Raw genomic sequence first — 21,805 nt, forward strand, 5'->3', positions numbered from 1 at the left:
TTATCTCGGAAAGTTTATATAGTCTCATGATCCATTCAAGTACGAGAAGAAAATGAGCCTATATCAGAGAGATAGTGATCAATATCTTCAGGGTGATCGTGAAGTTCTGGGCGTTCAGCCTGCACCCAGCGACCATCTTCAGTCTTGATCATGCCTTTGTTCATATCTTGCCTCCAGCAAGGTGGCACCGAATGCTCATCTTTCAGAAAGTCAGAGTCTTTGTTCACAAGAGCAAGGTCCCTCCCAGTCACTGGTTCAAATCCACGATCCCTCCCATGGTATCTGCATGCGCATCATTCAAGTTCATTTAGCCAAATTATGCAATCAATTTTCTAACTGCATGCATTATCGTAATAAACAGTTCAAATTCCACTACTTGGTAATCACTCGCTTCACCCACAAAAGTTGTCAGCACATGTTAACACTAGTTTGACCAGTGTACGTGGTTAGCTTCCATTTTGCAATTAAACTATAACTATCTATCATGAAATTAATCTATAACATACAACTTCACATATGACATGTCCCCCACAATCATCGTACCAATAATTGTAATGTAACTCTACCCCACTTTTCTTTTCTTGACGGTTCCATACTCATGCATATTAAAGATGCAGGTGCAAGATTTATGGTAGTAGCTGAATTGAATGTTGAGAAAAAATGTTAGTAGTATAATATTTAAATTTAAAATATATTTTACCCAATCAATTTATTTTTAAAAAACTATTTTGATACTTCCAAAACTAGAAAATGACAAAACAACGTTGAAGAACGTGTTACTAAAGGATTCCTGAAATACTGTCAATGAACTCACCCGTCGAGCAAGTGCAAGTGAGCCTCCAAGTTATGGGCGCAGGCACTATTCCCATTAGGATTCAGAAATGGCGACTTCTTATGATCCAACTCCAACTCAACCCCAACGTGCAAATAACACCACGGCAACCACTCAAACAACTTCAACACCCACGCCGGCGAGCTCTCATTGAAGAATAATCCCGGCGACTGAGGCACCAGATCGTGAGTGTTATGAACCCTCAACACCTTAATCCCCAGCTTCTCCTCCAACCTCTCCTTGAAACTCGTGTTCCCCACTCTCGGCCCCGAAAACGAAAACACCGACACGTGCGCTCTACGCCCACCCTTTCCCACGTGCAACCCCGTTTCCACAATATCAAACGCGCTCAATATAGCCATCGCACTCCCAAGGCTGTGACCGGTAATAGTAATACTAATTTCCTCGTTAGGGTACAAATCCACCAGCCTCTTCACCTCGGCGAGTACTTGTTCCCTCGCCGAGTATTTGCAATAGCCGCAATCGGTTTCTCTGTCTGTGTAGAGGTCTAAGAAACCGGCTTCGACTTTAACGTCTTTGTCGGGGCAGGGTATGTCAGGGGAAACTGGTTTGAGGAAATTCATGAGGTCGGTGACCCACTCCACGTGGGTGACCGTCCCTCGCCACGCGACTGTTATGTCTCTTCTACCCAATCGCTTACTCGTCACGTCGTCCGAAACGGCGACGTATCCAGCCCAGTTGGCGTGCTTGCTCCACATCTTGTCGGGCCAACGCGACTTGCGGAAGAAGTTGGGGAGGTTTATGTTCGCAGTCGCGTAGAGGTAGCGGGTGACGGTGTATCCCAAGTGGGTCATGTCTAGAGCCTCGAAGAATTCCGATAGTGGGTACCTGCAGTTGCCGCAGTATTTTGAGTACGGGTCGAAGTCGAAGGAGTCGTAGCAGGCTTGGGCCATCTCGCCGTATCGGGTCAGTTCCGCCCGCATTAGAGGATCCATGGGGTCGAGGAGCCCGGCCCAGTTGTCTTCACCGTGGATTTTGCGCCATGCCTCTGTTATTGTTTTTTGTTTCTGGTCTTGTTGCTGTTGCTGCTGCGTCTCGAGGATGGAGGGTAAGGAGGCCTTACATTGAAGGCTTGGTTTCTTTGTGGTTAAGGTTAGAGTGTTGTGTAGTTGAGAAAGAGATAATTTGGGGTTGTTGGATCTGAAGGTTTTGGGGAAGGCAACGATTATGTTTGAGATTGATGTGGCCATGGTGGAGTTGAAATGTGGGATCTGAGTTTCAGTTTCTTCACCGAAGTGGGAAAGGACACCTTATATATTGTTATATCATATCATATGGTGCTTTGCTATTCATCTGTGTATATAATAATACTATTTACAATCACAGAACTCAAAGTAATACACGTCCAACTTGATAGTTTACACACTATAGTGCCGACAAAAATGTACTTATTTTTATTTTCAATTATATCATTTATCATGTTTTATTTTCCCTTTTCTATTTTTTTCTCCGCCCAATTAAACAATCATTTGAGTATTTATTTAAAAATGGTACATGCTGATATTTTATTATACTTAAAATAATCTTAAAATTACTAAACCAATTATTTGTTTTTACACTTTATTTGGATTAATAGAAATATATCAAAAATAAAAAATAAGAAAAAATAGTGTGAAATTGATAAAAATTAAATAGATAAAAAAGAAAACAGAAAAAATGTTTTTTATTTGTTTAAATGAATAGATAAGTAAAATATATTCTATAAAAATTTATCATAATAATAAAATTAATTCAATAAAATAAACTTTTAACTGTAATTTTTTATTAATCATTTAGTATTTTTTAATATTTATATAAAATTTTATTTAATATAAAAATAACTATAAAGAAAGGCGTCATCATCCCCCTTCGGGACACACTTTTTTTTTTCCCTTCTATTCATTTATGAGAAAAAAATAAAAATAAATATATCTTACTTTTTTTCTAATTTTCTTTCTTTCTTTTAACTTTTCTTCTTAAATCATCCATAACCAACAAAGCGATAAGGTTGTGTTTGGTTTAATATATTTATATATAAAAAAAAATATTTAAGACAAAGTAACGAGAAGTTATGCTTTAATGAAAATAAATAAATAAGTGTGAGACTTATAAAAATGATTCCGCAAATTAGGAAGTAGGTAACAGTTTTATATTTTGTTATTATTTAAATTTATTATATAATTTTCATATAATATAATATCATAAAAAACAAATATAATTTTTATTAATTAGAATATATTATAAAAATTAAATAAGAGGATATTTTTATGCACTTAAACAATACAATTTTCTGTTTTAGAGTCTATTTATTAATTATTTTCTTGCAAAATTTTAAGAGAAGATAATGATATTTTCGTTTACTTGACTAAAAAAATATTTTAAAAACTTAATACTTATCTCGTATATATGTAGGAAACATATTTTTTCAACACTAGTATCAGAAGGTGTATTAGATTAAAATTTTATTTATTATTATACAAGTTAAATAAAACATTTTAAACTTATATTAATACAAAAATATTATATATATATATATATATATATATATAAAGTGAAAGTATAACGTTACTACTAAAAGCTGTCATGCAATTGTACAGTCCATTTAATATAATTCAATGGTAAAATATTTTATACCCCTTCATTATTAAGAGGGTACAGTACTCTTTTAAAATTTATTAAATTTAATTTTACACTTAAAAGATTTAAAAAATTATTTATAAATTAATCTTTTAAAATATTATTCGTAATTTCTCACGTCAAATTAATTGAAGATTCTAATCCCTATTTTTTTTCACCTTTTCCATCCTTACGTCCTCGTAACATTGGTGAAGATACTGCCATGACAGAATAAAAGTGGAGAGAGAGAGTGTTTAGGCACATTATTATTATTTATTAATCTTTAATAAAATAAAATAAATAAAAAATATCGTTCTTTACTCTAAAATTTACATCTTTCTTCAGTTGTGAACTTTGGACGAGATCCCTTTCTCTTCCATTTCATTTCCGATCAATCATATTTTTCTCCCTTATATAATAGCAATCACTTAACTTAATTTACAAAATATTTTGTTTTACGATTTTGTTAACTTTAATTTTAAGAGCTGAATTTAAATATTTATAAATAAAAAATATATAATTATTATATTAAAAATATAAAAATATAATAAATATTTTTTTAATAAAATTTTATTTTTAACTGTTTACAAACTTTTTTCGTGTCGTGATGACTTACTGAATATAAGGTTGATGTCGTGATCAGTGGAGTCAATAATTAGTTCACGTTTAAAATACGGACACACTATTTGATTGGAAATATCCTTGAAAATTAATCTTTCCTACACATTACATGGTATTTTTACACCTAAAAAATATTTAAAATGAGAGATGTTATTTTTATTTTCTATTTTTTTTCTCAAATTGATATTTTACTTTTTCTATTTTATTTTATATTTATTTATTTGTTTTAATATTTTAACACTTAAATATTAATAAAATAAAATACTTTTATTAATTATATTTTACTTTAATAATTTTAGTCGTTGTGTTATTTTTTTTTAAATTTAATTTTGTATTTAATTTAATTCGAATAGTCACACGTTTAAATATAGTAACTCAAATTAATTTTTTTTAGTATTTTTTTCTATTTGATTAATATAATTAAAATATATTTAATAAAAGTAATTTATTTAATTGATATTTGAAATTTAAAGAATTTAAAAAATCAAATTTAATAAAAATGATTTTAAATGCAAATAAAGTTATAATCATAAAATATTAATTTTATTTTTAAAAATTAATAAATAAAAGTAAAATTACGTGCTATTGGAAAAAAAAGGCTTTTAAAAATGAAGATACTGTTTTATTAGAAAATAAAAGTTAAAGAAATAAAATTTTAAATTTGAGAATAAAAACTATGAACGTAAACTTTCTATTCAGAGCACAATCTCTTAATTTGGTGTGACGTGTCAACTTTTACACTTTAAATTGGTATATATAATTTAAATTGCAATATTTTTTAAGAAATATATGAAGAAAAACTGTGCGCTTTTTATTAAAAAAATATGACTTATTAAGAAAAAAAATATTAAAATTCATTATTTTTAAAAATTAGTATTTAAATTTAATATTTAAGGACTTTTTTAGTTTAAAATCTGTATTTCTTTAATTGGTTCAATTTAATACACTATAATATTAATTTTAACAACTAAAGCTAATAATATTTATTTTTTTAAATGTTTATTTTTATTATTTAAAAATTATTTGTACATAATACTTGTTATTATTTTATATATTATTATATTTTATTTATATTTTTTAAATTGATATTTTTATATTTTAAATGTCAAGATAATAATTACAATTTTTAATCACATCAATATTTTTTAAAATCTGAAATATTTTATACATTTATAGAAAAAAAATAATCATGAATGTCATGTTTATAAAAAAATTATTATTATTATTATTATTTATATTTCTCTCTCGTTATATAACGAGAATGTAAAACATGTGAATATTAAATAAAAATACAAGAATGGTGCTTAGTAATTTAAAAGTAAATAAAAGTAAGGTTATATTAAGAAATAATTAATAATAATATATATTGTCTTTAACTTTTAAATAATTAAATAGAAAATTTCAAATAAAAGTCAGCATGTCTATATATATATATATATATAAAGGAGCTAAGCTATCTGTAAATGTAGAGATAACTAAATACACGACGAAGTTATTAATATTCGTGAAATGTTATACAACAAAGTAGATAGAGACTATAGACTCTGACGGGTCAGGATTCCAATGCGTGGAACTTATAATAATATTATAATTATATGGCTCGTTGTTCACATGGGTACTATATATATAATCTTTATAAGATAAACATAGAGCTAGATAACTTTGTAGTAAGCATCGATCATATGAGATATCAATTAGAATCCTCTTTAAAAAGAGGGAATATATAAATAATTCATTATATATATATATATATATATCGATTAAAATATCATAATAACTTGTTAAAAATTATAAATAAAAGTTTATATTAATTCCAAGATATAAATAAAAAAACAGAAAAACTATTTAAAAAAAAGCAGCCATTCACATGACTTTATCACATTATCTGTCAATTGCAAAGGATAATCATATATTATTTATTATATAGATGTCACTGTTGAATAGACAAGACATAAATGGTATATATAGAATTACAAATAAAAATGTGTTAGAAAAATAAAAACCAAATGATGAAAGATAATGAGAAGCCTTAATCATTTTCAAACCTGGGAGCTCCGATGACTTGTTTCTGAAAATGTTATCAATTGTATGCTTCCTGAAAATGTTAGACATAGCATTACGATAACTCTAGTGCCAAGGGGATATCTTTACCGCAAAAAATTCAACTTAACATGCTGCTCGGTATAAAAATTTTAGGAAGGTTTTAAGTTTCTTTAGAAGATAAATGTTAAATAACATTTTTTAAATAGACTTGTGGTTATTAGTTAAAATTTGTTCAAAAATACTAAAGTATAAGAAAAAATATTAAATTATAAATAAAAATACTAAAATTTATATAATTTTCAATTAATAATTAAAAATATGACTCCCGTAGAATTTTTCTTCTTTAGAATTGTTAAAGGCAAAAGTATCTGTCCACACTTTTCCTTTTAATTATTACATCTAAGAAATGTAAAACTAATGCTATATTCAGGAGTATTCACTAGGGTCCCTAACTTGTCACTTAAAGGTTGGGTAACCGGTGAAATAGCCTGAAATCCTGAATAAGCCTTTGGTTTATTATAAAATTATAAAAAATATTACATAAAAAAGGATAGTTCATTTTAAAATATATTCCTATTATTATTGAAAATAAAAAATATGTAAATTTAACTTTTAACTTATAATGATTTTCACCTATATTTTTATGTATTTTAATAAATTTTAATTAATATTTAAGAGTATGTTTACAAGTATTTTTTAAAATATTTAATATTTTAAAAACAGAAAATTGTAATAATTTTTATTTAATAATTAAAAATTGATAAAAAAATGTTGAAAGTGATGATCGAAGATATGATTGCTAAAGATAAGATTTTTTCAACAATTAAGAATATATAAAAGAAATAGAACAGCCACCCTGCGGGGACCTTAAACTTCACGTCTCTACGTACGACTGGCCTTGCTGCATGTGGGGCGTTTAATTAGAAACGAAGCAAAATGAATATTTCCTTACAGGATTTTCTTATAATGCACATGTTATATAAAAACGTCCAGGCAGGTGATTAATAATCAAATTATAAATTTGACATAATTTTTTAATTTAGTTTCTATAATTAATATACATATATATAATTATTACATAAATAAACATTTATGGATTGACTATTGTTATTAAAAATATAATTTACATATATATATATATATAATTAAGACTAAAACATAAACGCTAACTATTAAAATTAATTTTTAAATAACTATCAATTATGAAAATTAAATATATATTGACTAAAAATATAAAATAAATTGTAAATTTTTTTTTTAGAGGAGAGCAAAATAAATAAATAAGTACATGTGTTCTTAACGCAGAGTATGTCTTATAATAATTTATTAGTCTTTTCATAGTTATTTTTTTATATTTCAAATGTAATTAATATACTTGTGAAAAGGTAAAATAATTTCTATCACAAAGTTTATTGATATCGGTTATATTAGAGTAATGCAAGAGATGTTTTATATTTTTATTCTAAGTTATTTTTAATACCTAAAACATGAATATGAATTTAGCGTGAGTATTGTTACAAATGTTAATTAGCTCAAAAGTTCCTTTAAATAATTTTCATCTTTATTTTTAAAAAGAGGACTGAAATTAGCTTTTTTCCAAGCTCTCCCAAGCACTCTTATAATATCCCAAACTCTTCTATGCGATAAAGCTACATTAACTTCCCTAGTTGTTCTTAGACCAAGCCCATCATTTTGGATTCTATAAATGATTCAATTTGTTTACCAGTTTAATCTCTTTCTATCATTATTTTTTCAAAGGAAATTATGTAAACACTTATCAATGAGTGACAAATAGAATGAGACAGTAAATATAATTGTACATAATATATTGGGATCGTCGTAATAATTGACCTAGGTAGAGTTAAACATCTCGATTTATTAAAGAAACTAGATCTCTAATTGGATGGCCTATGTTGAATTTTGTAACACTTGGGAACCTTGATCATTATATGTGTGTGTGTGTGTGTGTGTGTGTAAATGTAATTGAATATTGGAATTGGCACTTGAGTGGTAGTAAATGTTAATGGTGATGTGTATAAATGCATATGAGTGCGGATAGATGTGTATATATGATTGGATTAGATTTTTTTATGCTGAAAACAGGTTAAGGGTGTAATGTTAGGTTGTCTTCACTGTAGCAAGAGGATTTTCGCTGTAGCGACAGGGTCCTAGGAGGAAGGACCGAAACTGTCGCCTTCTCGCTGCAGCGAGAAACGTCTCGCTATAGCGACAGAGCGACAGTTTGGGGTGCATTTCTGGGTGCAATCTCGTTGTAGCGAGAGAGTCTTGCTGTAGCGAGATTCTGCACAAACCAAGTGTAGATTCCTCTGAGTTTTTTGCTACAGCGAGAATATTTCATTGTAGCAAGAGTGTCGCAACCAGAAAGGATTTAAAAGGGGGTTAGAGTTTGGAGAAGGTTATTTCTCCCATTCCCTTCGAAGTTCCTTGGATCATCTTATTCACAAATCCTTTTCCACCGATTAAATTGCCTCCAAAGCTGTTCGAAAGCTAAATTGAAGGTTGAATCCGTGTGGGAAACGCTTGGAGATGAGTTTTAAACGGTTAGGGTTTCCGTTTTTCCCCTCTTTTCTCTATTTTTGGTGATTTCTGAGATTTTCATGAAGTTTCTTCATGTGTTTAGGCTGAGATCTGTGTGGGGAGCACGTCCGAGGTTGAGTTTGAGTGTGGGTCTTCCATCCAAAGTAAGGGGAGACTCTACCCTATCTCAATGTGTTGCAATTCTTGTCTGTTTTGTTGATTAATGCAGTGTGGCTGAGATAGGGAGTAGAAATTTTGTGTTTGATGAAAATTGGTGTTCAATATGATGTGTGCTGGAATAGTTAGGCCCCGTGGAGGTGATTGTGTGTGATGGGATGTCATTGATTAGTGAATTAATGATATTGTAAATAAATGAAGGCTATGTGTCGTATATTGTGGATAAAATGTGGGTTATGTGCCGTGTAATGTGAATTGAATATAAGTTGTGTGCCGTGTGCAAGTACGAATATTGCATGTGTGAATTAAATGTATGTGAATGGGGCGTGTAGCGCCGTTATAATGTGTTGTGAATGGTTCAGCGATACACTGGGGTGTGGAAGATGAGAACGGTAGAAATACCTTGGGGAGGAGAGAGTGGTGATGACACCGACTGTGGAACGAGTGTATCACGGGCCACACACTCTCTTCCTGACTAGACGTCTGACCACTACCTTTGCTGAGCGACCCGTAATTGTCCACGTGGTATCCGTGAGTCAGAGGTAACCGGCGACCATCCATAATGAAAATCTGTGATCACAGTGCCACGGTAAGCGTGGCGGCGCGCCTTGAGCGTGCAAGTGTGCATGATTGATTGATGCTATAAGTGCATCAGTGTCAAGTTAAATTGAAATGTATGAAATGCTATTTATTTTTACTTTGAGTAAAGGCAAGGTGAGACTCTATACTTGTTGTGTTTTGAGTAGTGTAGAATACTTACTCTTATATTCATTTTTCAGGTAATCAAGACGATCAGCACAAGACTCAGTGAAGGGACGGATGGACTGCTATAGGACTTAGATTTTATTTTGAAAATATTGTAATTGAACTAGTCCTGTAGCAGTTATTTGATATTAATTTGTAACCCTTCTCTTATTTCAAAATATCTTATGAAAATTTGGTTATTCGAATTTGCACAAAAAAAAATTATTATTTAATTGAAATTAAATTTAAGATGTTACAAATTTTTTCACAATGAAGTAAAAGTGTTTTTTTTTACTCTATTTGAGATCATTAGAGAATCTAATACTTAACAAGGGAAGAAGTAAAATAAATACTTGAGATAGAAGTGAACTTGGCTTGTTTCTAACCGTTGATACCATTCAAAGCATAAGCCTGAGATTTTATCAAGTTAACCTCAAAACTTGACACAACACTAAATCGGTCGAGAATTTCATTTATAATTTTGATTTGAGAGGTTTTAGCTTTAGCAAATAAAAGCACATCATCAACAAAAAGTATATGTGATATAGCCAAGTTAGTTTTATTAATCTTAATTGTTTGTCACTGATTATTCATCATAAAATCTTCTATAACAAGAATCAACATTTTTATACACAAAAGAAAGAGATATGAAAAAAATGGATCACTTTGGCAGATGCCCCAATTTGGAAGGAATGAGGAAAAGTTAATTACATTTCATAAAATGCTCATGGATAGGGTAGTAATTCAGTGCATAATAAAAACCACTATTTTATTTGAAAATCCAAAGTTTAAGAGGATACACCTTAAGAATTCATAATTAATTTGATCATAAGTAAAGGTAACAACCCCTTTTTCCTCTTGGACTTGTGGATCATATAAAAGATTTCCTGCAAAATAATTGTGTTATCCATAATATCCCAGTCTCGAAAGAAACTACTATAGAAAGGTTCAATAAAATTATTAAGAATAGGTCTTAACATATTAACAAGCACTTTTATAATGATTTTGAAAAAGACATTGCAAAGACTAGTAGGCTGAAATTCCTTAAAATTGCTAGGATGATCCACTTTTGAAATGAGAGAGATAAGAATTTTTGAGAGCTTGTTGTCAAAGATATTTTTCTCAATAACATCACTAACTAGTTGGCTTATATTGCAACATACTTCATGCTAATACTGTTTGTAGAAGATTGTTTAGAATCCATGAGGCTCATGAGTCTTGTAGGGGTGCATAGCCTAAAAGTTTAAAGAGACCTTTTCTTTTGTTATAGACTGCTCCAATTTAAAAGCATCCTTAGGTATTATTGTTGTTGGGATATTATCTGTCCATTTGTGATTATGAGAGTGACTGCAAAAAAGATTCACAAAAAACTTATAAGTTTCTTCATCGCAAAATAAAATCATCAGAACACCATGTGTCATTAGGAAGAGTGAGACCATGAATCTTATTCTTTGTCCTTCTAATCATAGTTTGGACATGAAAAAATGAAGTGTTATGATCCCCAAACTTAATTCAATTTTCTTTGAATTTTTGATATCATAGAAGTTCCTAAAAAAAACTGTTACACTCTAATTGTAAATGTCTCTTTAGATGACTAAAATAAACTGAGTCAACCCTTCTTAACGACCTTTGAATCCCTTTATTTCTAGCTTTAATGTTTCTCTTATTCTTAGTTATATTATCAAAGGTCTCATTGTTGAAAATGATAGAATCTTCTTTGACCTTTTGAAGTGATAAGACAATATTTGTCTTACTTTTCTTCTTAGCCTTAGAAATTATTAAATCATAGTCTTTATGAATTATCCATGCTACTTGAAAGCAAAAAGGTTTACCCACTTGGGAAAACCTCGCAAGTGTCACTCTTCAAAAGGAGACTATGATAAGAGTACAGAATAGTAAGTGTTTCCATAAAGTTTTCTTCAAAACTTCTTAATTAAGGTTGATTTGTCACGCTTCTGTCCTTTTTTTTTTTTTAAATGCGTTGATTATTATAATTCCAATACTAAGTGAATACACAATCTGATTAAGGAATATTGGTTAAGTCACACTCATTGAGTCTAGTATTGCATAATGAAACCTTGTTGTATGAATAAATTTTACCTTTTTGCTCATAAGGGAATTGCATCTGGTTGAAGTATAAAATCAACATTCATGGAATAGAAGAATTAAAATGAACATCCTTTAAGGTTATCCAAGTCTTTTCTCTTTTGGTAGATATAGGGTTAACATAAACACAACTAGAGTGTTATTCTTTATCCATTATCTTTATTTTAATAATGATAAGATGAGGGTTAATTTGAGTAATCACAAGATTTAACTAATTATTTTCTTGAAAAAAAATCTATAAATTACATGAGTATCCTTAAGCCTCAACTATTGAGACTGATAAATAATTTATTTATTTTTTAAATTGAGAAGTTTTAGTAAAATTAATGTAAGTTTCATTGAAAAATTAGTATAGATTAGTATTTACTAATAAGCTCCTTGACAAATTATTGTAATCTTATTTTAAAAATTAAACTAGATATTCAATGAAAATTTAACAAAATTTTAACAAACTAAAAATTTATAGATTAAACAATTTTATATTTAGTGTAGTTTCATATCTTACATATAATAAATTTTTCTTTCTTATAAAGATTTTTTTTCAAATATTTTATAAAAATTGATATACAATAAAATTTTTAACGTTAATATTTTTAAAATTTCAGCTCTTAATAGTAAATTTGAGCAACTAATTACAATTAAATTTTCATTAAAATGATAAGTATTTATTTACACTTTTATAATTTTAACATAATGTCCATGCATTTTTTCTAATAAAAACTTTTTACTTTTATATGTCAAAATTTTCTAAAAATTGAGATTAATAAAATTATATAAAATAAATTAAGTTTTTTTATTAATCAAGAATCATGTGTGTTTTAAATATGGATTAACAAAATTTAACCTTAAGACCTTATACTAATTTTTTTATATTATATTTTTTTTATTCAAATAAATAAATAAAGCATCTGTATTAATTTTTTTAATTTTTTTTATTGCATACGAATTTTTAATAGAATATTTTTAAAAATATATTTTTAAGATATAGAACTACACTAAATATATTCTTAAAGATATAACTTGTTATTTTTTTAAAATTTTAAAAAAAATTCTTTTGATATCTCATATTTATTTTTTTTTAAAAATGCACAGTTTTTTTTAGTTTGAATATATATTTAGTTTTTATAGTCAATATTTATTTATAAATTAATTATTATGATTAACATTACATTTTGGTTCTTATATAAATGTTTTCTTTTTTACATTTCAATCATTTTTATATAATGTTATTATCATATTTTTAACAGAAAAAATTAATCTAAAAATGTTTATTGATGTATAGTGTAATTTTTTTTAACGTGGGGACCAAATTAAAAAACCTCAACGGATAAATTTATATAATTTAGCATATAATATGCCATAACCCCATGAATAGGTTTCAACGGTTTGTGTTCGTTGATCCCAATATCTTCCCTTTTTTCTTCTTCTTCTCTATTTCTCTTATTAGTCAAATAGAGTCCAAGCATTATCTTATGGACTTGTTCATCTGTGATAATTTCACGCACATTGTCTGTCTGTCACCAGCTCCATATAGATGGAGACACAGATGATCCGATGTTGCCTATCCAAACACGAAATTATGAACAATTCTTAAAGTAATTATAAACACAACCCATTAAAAGCTTACATTATATTATATAAATATAATAATAATAACAAGGTACGTACTCCTATTTATGTTGAAGTTATCCTAACACTATCTTTAACATTTCAATTGATTGTGTCTGGAAGTGCCATGCTCATGCAGTAATCACACAATTATCTTTGAAAACTTTATATACTCTATTGATCCATTCAACTACGAGATGAAAGCAAGCCTGTATCAGAGAGATAGTGATCAATATCTTCAGGGTGACCGTGAAGTTCTGGGCGATCAGCTTGCACCCAGCGACCATCTTCAGTCTTGATCATGCCCTTGTTCATGTCTTGCCTCCAACGCGGTGGCACCAAATGCTCATCTTTCAGAAAGTCAGAGTCCTTGTTCACAAGAGCAATGTCCCTCCCAGTCACTAACTCAAATCTAAGATTCCTTCCCTGGTATCTGCATGCGCATCATCCAAGTTAATTTAGCCAAGATATAATATCAACGTTCTAATTGCATGCATTATCGCAATGAACAATTAAAATTCCATTACATAGTAACCACTTGCTTCACCCACAAAAGTTGTCAACATATGTCACCAGAATTTAACACTAGTTTGTCCAGTGTAGTTAGCTTCTCGTTGCAACTAAACTTTGAGTCAGATCACTTATATTAGATATTAAACGATTCAGCCTTAAATATTTATCTTAATAATTTTATATTATTTTGACGAACATGTATATAAAATTTCAAATGCTATGGATTCCTGAAATAATGTTAATGAACTCACCCGTCTATCAAGTGCAACTGAGCCTCCAAGTTATGGGCGCAGGCACTATCCCCATCGGGGTTCAGAAAAGGCGATTTCTTATGATCCAACATTAACTCAACCCCAACGTGCAAATAACACCACGGCAACCACTGAACCATCTTCACCACGCACGCCGGCGAACTCTCGTTGAAGAATAATCCCGGCGACTGAGGCACCAAATCGTGAGTATTATGAACCCTCAACACCTTAATCCCCAGCTTCTCCTCCAACCTCTCCTTGAACCTCATGTTTCCCACTCTCGGCCCCGAAAACGAAAACACCGACACGTGCGCTCTACGCCCATCCGTTCTTACGTGCAACCCCGTTTCAACAATATCAAACGCGCTCAATATAGCCATCGCACTCCCAAGGCTGTGACCGGTAATAGTAACACTAACTTCCTCGTTAGCGTACAAATCCAACAACCTCTTCACCTCAGCGAGTACCTGTTCCCTCGCCGAGTTTTTACAATAGCCGCAATCGGTTTCTCTGTCGGTGTAGAAGTCTAAGAAACCGGCTTCGACCTTAACTTTTTTGTCGGGGCAAGGGATGTCAGGGGAAACTGGTTTGAGGAAATTTTTGAGGTCAGCGACCCACTCCACGTGCGTGACCGTCCCTCGCCACGCGACTGTTATGTCTCTTCTTCCCAATCGCTTGCTCGTCGCGTCGTCGGAAACGGCAACGTATCCAGCCCAGTTGGCGTGTTTGCTCCACATCTTGTCGGGCCAACGCGACTTGCGGAAGAAGTTGGGGAGGTTTATGTTCGCAGTCGCGTAGAGGTAGCAGGTGACGGTGTATCCCAAGCGGGTCATGTCTAGAGCCTCGAAAAATTTCGTTAGTGGGTACTTGCAGTTGCCGCAGTATTTTGAGTATGGGTCGAAGTCGAAGGCGTCGTAGCAGGCTTGGGCCATGTCGCCGTAGCGGGTCAGTTCGGCTCGCATTAGAGGATCCATGGGGTCGAGGAGCCCGGCCCAGTTGTCTTCGCCGTGGATTTTGCGCCATGCCTCTGTTATTGTTTTTGGTTTCTGGTCTTGTTGGGTCTCCAGGGTGGAGGATGAGGAGTCCTCACATGGAACGCTTGGTTTCTTTGAGATTGAAGTGGCCATGGTTGTGTTTGAATGTGGGATCTGAGTTTCACTATCCTCACGTAAGTGAGAAAGGGTCCGTTATATTATATGGTGCTTGGCAATTGTGGTCTGTGTCTAATAACATAAACACTATTTATAACCAGAGAAGTGAAATGTGAAACCGAGAGCTTCTTTGAAAACCATTTTTCAATAATTATTTTTTTATTCAATTACATCGTTTATCATGTTTTATACATTTTCTTCATCCATCCAATTAACCAATAATTTTCGTATTTGTTTAGATAAACGTTTCACGCTGATATTTTATTGTTCTTAAAATAACCTTAAAAGAATAATGTAATAAGAATAAAAAATAGAGTATGGAAAATGGAAAATATATTATTTAAATAGATAAAAATAAAAAAGAAAACAATTTTTAACTTATTTAAATGAATAAAAAATATTAATACTAGTCCAAAATCAATCATTCAATTCAAGTCAAACTGGCACAGTTGTCGTAACTTCACCAACATTCATTGCGGAGACAAAATATTAATACTGTTTGATATAACTTCATTTGTAAAATATTTTTTTAACAATAATAGATTATCATCTTACGACATCGTGTTTGGTAACTTTTAATTTTAAATTACGAATGACTTCATGGTGAATGGACACAACCCATTCATTATCAAGAAGAGGAGAAGCCGACGGGATGGTGAAAGCAACAACTTGCCCACGAGATTGGTGGTGTTGAGACTTGAGAGTCTACTTAGAAAAATGAAGAAAGATAAGGAAGAATAGGTGGGGTTGAATCTTGAGATTGAGAAAGAAGATAGAGTATATATATAAAAAAAATATCATCGAAATTTATGTTTAAAAAAATATTTGAAATGTTTTTCAAATTTAAAAAATCAAAATAAAGTTGAAAGGTGAAATTAAATAAAAAAAAAACCTTTTAACTATGATATTTTATTAATCATATTTTTATTTTTAATTTTATATTCATATAAACTATTAATAACGTAAAATAATTAAAAAGCCATCCTCTATTCCCTTTCCAAGACGTTCTTTTTCTCATTTTTTTTATTTATGAAAAGAAGATAAAAATAATGATCAAACCTTTTTTTTATTTATATTAAAATAAAAGACTTAGAGTATGTTTGATTTCTTTTTTTAAAAGAGTTTTTAATTTTTTTTAAATATAATATAAATTTATATTATATTTAGAAAAAAAATTAAAAAATCTTTTAAAAATAGAAAACAAACATACTCTTAATCTCTTTCTGTTCTTTTCTTCTTACATTCCTCTGAACCAAATAAAATTTAAGGCCGTGTTCAGTTTGATATATTTAAAATAAAGAGAAAAATAAAAGGATGCATGTTTGAATATAAAGAAGAAAAACTAAAAATAGAATAGTGTGAAATTTGTCAGCATAACTCTCACAACTTGGGATTTGATTGAGCTCCTCCAAAGTCTTAAAGAAAGATGTAAAGTGAGAGATTTTATGTACTTGAAAATATTTTATAAATAGAACTAATTTGAAATTAATAATAAAAATATTTTTACTTTTTTACTTTACATCTTCTCTCACTTTAAAATTAAACAAGGTTCTAATTTTTGTTATTAAAAGAAATGTATATAATAGACAAATATTTTTTTTAAAAAAATTATTAGTTAAAATATATCTTACTAAGAATAATTTTTTAAATTAAACTATTTATTATTATAAATATATTTTTTATTCATTTGAGTTAGTGGATATAATTACTTTTTTCTTCTATACTCTTTCATATAAATGTATATGAAATTTCTGACAACACAAATTATAATAATTTAGAGTGAAGGTTAGAATGAGTTAGTAGATTAAGTAACTTATAAATAAGTTAGTAAAATGACATACTATAGTAGGTTTTAAAAATTTGAATATTTAAAATTAATTCTTAATAAATTTTGTATATAAAAGATCTCAATTTTTTAGATATTTAAAATAGGTAATTTCTTAACCTAATTTTTTGTAAGATTGTTATTATTTGAGAAAGAACATTTCGTTCACATGAAATTATATATCAAATTCTCTCAAATTTATTCTCATCTTTATTTTTTAAGCAATTTTAAGAATTTGTTTTGTATTTCTAATGTAAAATTTAACGATAAATTAAGTGGTCGCGATAGAAACTTATTTGATAAAAGTTTGAAAAAAGATATTCAAGGCAAAAGATCTAATGTAATTAGGTAATTGTATCTTAGAATATTGTCATAGAAGTTTTGTTTAATTTCTCCCTCTCCAATTTCAATTCCTCCTTATTTCTCCCTCCTTAATAGTATGCAAACACCTTTCTGAAATCTATCTAAACCTACATAATCATTCTTTCTTTGAATTGTGATATTTGTAAGTGAAACTAATTAAATTTAAAAATATCATATACTCATACCAATTGTCCTACAAATTAACACTTTTGTTTGCTCAGAATAGGTATCATGACTAAAGAGATTTTGTTGAACAAAAAAAAATACAAAAAGTTCGGTTGCTGTAATTTTTGCTTAAGTCACCATAATTTGCTTAAGCAATATTTAGGAAAGTAATGAAATACCAAATTTTTCTTAAGCCAACACCTGTACGCTTAAGCAAATCGAAGACAGAGAAGCATCTAAAATGTGCATCAAAATTTGCTTAAGCTAGCATTATTTAACTTAAGTTAGAATAATTTAGCTTAAGCGAATTTACAGCTTGATTAAAGTGATATCTCATTTAAAAATATTAATTATTTATCTATAAACAGGTTTAAATCCATGTTATGATAAGTAAAAATGACAGTAATCAAATATATTTGGCAAGCACAAAGTAGGTAACATTTCATGTTGTCGGATTTTGAGACAAGGATATTGTTTGATTGGATTTTCTCTTTGAATGTCACACATCTCCTAAATTACTTCAGGTAATTGTTTTCTTAGAACGTGCCATATGACAACTCAATGATGGTTTCTCCAATGAGTGAGATGCATGTGCAGTTTTATAATCCAAAAATATGAGAATTGTTACTTAATAAATGTGTGCAATTTTATATATTAAAGTTACATATTTGTTTAAGTCCTTCTCTCTTCGTTTAAGCAAATATAATAGAAGGAGATTTATTTTTTATAAAATATACAATTGCTTAAGTGGTTTACCACATGCTTAAGTGCCCAAATCCACTAAAACTTTGCTTTAGCGATTCACATCTAGCTTTAACCTTAACATTTATTCTGATAAATGCTTTTGCATCAATTTTGCTTCAACTAGTATTCAAGTGCTTAAACGATTTAGGTATTGCAAGATAAATTAAAATTTTTATAGATTAAACTAGAAATCATTCACCTAAGCTATATTTATTTCGCTTAAGGTATGTTTATTTGGTTGAAACTATTTTTTATAAGTTTAAGTGATATAATACTAACTTAAGCACTCAATGTCTCGCTTAAGCAACAAAATTTAGCTTAAGCGACATAACATTAGCTTAAGTGGAAAATCATTGGCTTAGACGGTATATCATTAGCTTAAGTGGCACATCATTAGTTTAGACAAAATAGTATTAGCTTAAGTGAAGTAGTAAGCTCCTATCATTTGCTCAACAAGATAACAATTTATTGTTTAATTTATTTTATGAAATCATTCTTATCTTCACCTAAATTATAAATTTAAATTTAAAAGTAAAATATGTATTTATTTATATTTGTTAATCACTATAAAATAACATTGGATCAACCAGATGTAAATTAATTAATTCGATATTAGATTACTTAATTAAGTAATATGTTATGCACGCAAATCTCAAACTAAAAATAAAATAATATAAAAAGTAAAATTTTCCTATTCTTTTAATTTTGTTATTAATTATTACAATTTAAATTTGGGCATATATTTCAATTATAAAAAGTGACATTAAGACAAAGAATGTATTTGTTAAAAAATTTTAAATATTCAAAATCTTAAAGAATAGATTTTTTATTTGTTATAGTAACTTGAATTAGTAATAACTAGTATGTCTTGGAATGATATTGAACATTTTAAATTAGCCCAAATTATCATAAAAAGTTAATAATTGTTGTTAATCATCTAACTCATCATTACAATTATAAAAATAATGAATAGAATAAGGTGGAGTGTCATCACATTTGTTTTCAATTTTTTTATATTACTATTTTTAAATTTTTTAATTACTTTACTATTATTCAAATTTTAAAACAAACATCTTAAACTAATTCCAATGAATTTTTCAATTTTCAAAAGCTTGTGAATATTTATCACTACTATTGTTTAATTTTTTACTTAATTTGATAAGTTTCTTAACATAGCTCATTATACAAAAATTTATAAACAAATTAAAGGTATAATTATTCATACAAAATAGTTTATTTAATAATAACTTAGTTAAGGTGTATTCCCAAACAAACTCTGAATTAATTAAACTATATAATTTAAATATTACTTTTTATCATACAAAAAAAGCTTATGACATTAAAATTTGCATGCTCTTGTAAATTATCTTAACAAAATTTTCAACAATCATATCATGAATATTTTTAACAAATTTAAATACTTTCAAAAACTTCTTCAAAAGCTTGATTCTTACATATTATAGTCATTACTGTCCATCCTTTGTTTCTACCTTGTCTCTTAAACTAATTGTTTTCTCATAATTTGCATACCCCAGCATGACACTCCTCCTTGTAATAAAACTTCCAAAGACATACATGAAAACCTTGGTTGAGGTCTTTTTTTTTTCATATAATAAAATTTTGGTATTATCACTAATGACGACTTTTGATACATATAAATTTTAAAACATACTTCACAAATCTATCTTTGCATCGTGAATTATTTTTATTTTAATTCTGAATTATATTTTTATAATTCGATTCCTTAAAACTCATATTGAAAATAAGGATTAAATATGTAATTTGTCCCTATAAATATAGCATATTTTGTTATAAGTTCTTATAAAATTATTTGTTAGGATTTAGTGAGATTATTAACGAAAAGTCAGTTCCACGCACCTATATCACTGTCGTGTCATTTAATTTTTTAAAATATTTTAAATTTAATTATATTTTAGTTCTTATAAATATAACATGTTTTGTTATAGATCAATATAAAGTCTTATGTTAAGATTTATAACCTGAAATTGCTAGTTCAACACTTAATAGGGAAGATATTAACAACAAGGACTAAATCTTAACATATTAACATTTTATGAACTAAATCTTAACAAAAAAAACTTTATAAGAACTAATCGCAAAATACACTATATTTATAGAGACAACTCAGATATTTAAGCCTTAGAATATTTAACCTATTTGACTATCCTCCCAAATGCTTTAAGAGGGTTGAATGAAACAACCAATTTTATTAATACATCTACTCAATTATCAAATAAAAATATAATATAACTCATTACAATAACAAATGAAAGACATATTTGCTACACCCTATGTTATTTCACTTAAGCCACAATTATTTCGCTTAAGCAAAAATTGGTTATAATGTAAGAGTTTACTTAGTCGTATATTCACTTAAGCGAATAGTATAATATCTTAAATGGCTTAAGGGAAGAAATTACCGCTTAAGCAAAATAATTCTCGTAAGCCATTTTTGCCTTGTAATTTTCCGTTTAAGTTAGAAATAATGACTTAAGTAAAAATTATAGAATTTGTATCCCTCTTTCTAAGATTCAAGCAGCTTATCGCTTTCTCTTATCCTTCTGCCACTGGCTCATCGAATTCTAGTAATTTGTTATAACGTAAGTGTGGACTCGTTCCTAATGCCATAACTATTTTATTTCATTTTTTCTTCTCATACAATCAATCTACCCCTATGTCTGTTTGTATAAATAGCCCTAACATTGTATTGTAAGTGCTAATCTCGATTCAAGTTGATGCCAAATTGAAAATGTTCTAGCCTAAGCGTGGACTTGTTTCTAATACTATAACCATTTTATTTCATTCTTTTTCCTTCTACAAGCAATCTACCCTATGTTTGTATATATAAATGGCCCTTAACATTGTGTTCTAAGCGTCAATCTTGATTCAAGTCAATGCAAAATTGAATAGAAAGAAAATATCATTCTCCTTAGGTTAGTCACAACTGGTTTATTGAAGAAAAGAAAACACTGAACTTAAAACAACTCACTTTAGTAGTCAAAGGTTTGAATCTGTAGTGAGTCTGTCTAGATGCAAAAGACTTTCAACCCTTATTCTGACAACAGCTTCTCAGGGGATTCAATCAAAAAGAGTGAATGCATTGAACAATCTAAAAGATATAGTGATGAATTGAGACTGGGAGAGTGAATGTGAAAGTTTTAATTCTAAAATATTAACTTCATAAATAGAGTTTGTAGAGAACTTGAAAGATCTACAATTACATTCTAACATTTTTATTAATTTAAAAGTTATTTTTAATTATATATTGAAAGTGCATTAGGACATGTGAATGCATGTTTTTTTTACACATAAACTGAGTTTAGAAAGATAACAGAATTTTGAAGATAGAAAATAACAAGTTTTAAGAATATAAATTAAGAAATTTTAAAGATTAAAAAAAATAATATTATTTTTTATGAAAAATTAAATGATAAATATATAAAAACTAACAATCTGAAAATAGTCATTCACCTACATTATTAATTTA

General features: G+C 28.7%; 2 protein-coding genes across 2 annotated transcripts; both read right to left on the reverse strand.

Moving 5' to 3' along the window:
- LOC113862710 (phospholipase A1-Igamma2, chloroplastic-like) lies at nucleotides 1-2,219 on the reverse strand. Its single transcript, XM_027495846.1, has 3 exons — nucleotides 2,128-2,219; nucleotides 815-2,064; nucleotides 1-282 (listed from the first exon to the last, which is right to left on the reverse strand). The coding sequence occupies exons 2-3, from the start codon at nucleotides 2,041-2,043 to the stop codon at nucleotides 36-38; spliced, it is 1,476 nt and encodes a 491-aa protein (XP_027351647.1). The 5' UTR covers nucleotides 2,044-2,064; nucleotides 2,128-2,219; the 3' UTR covers nucleotides 1-35.
- Nucleotides 2,220-13,469: 11,250 nt separating this feature from the next.
- Nucleotides 13,470-15,176, reverse strand: LOC113862107 (phospholipase A1-Igamma1, chloroplastic-like). Its single transcript, XM_027495246.1, has 2 exons — nucleotides 14,050-15,176; nucleotides 13,470-13,718 (listed from the first exon to the last, which is right to left on the reverse strand). Exons 1-2 carry the CDS (start codon nucleotides 15,174-15,176, stop codon nucleotides 13,472-13,474), a joined length of 1,374 nt encoding a protein of 457 aa, XP_027351047.1. The 3' UTR covers nucleotides 13,470-13,471.
- Nucleotides 15,177-21,805: the final 6,629 nt, after the last annotated feature.

The sequence above is a fragment of the Abrus precatorius genome, unplaced genomic scaffold (assembly GCF_003935025.1).
Source record: "Abrus precatorius isolate BTA unplaced genomic scaffold, Abrus_2018 Scaffold3, whole genome shotgun sequence".
Taxonomy (NCBI): domain Eukaryota; kingdom Viridiplantae; phylum Streptophyta; class Magnoliopsida; order Fabales; family Fabaceae; genus Abrus; species Abrus precatorius.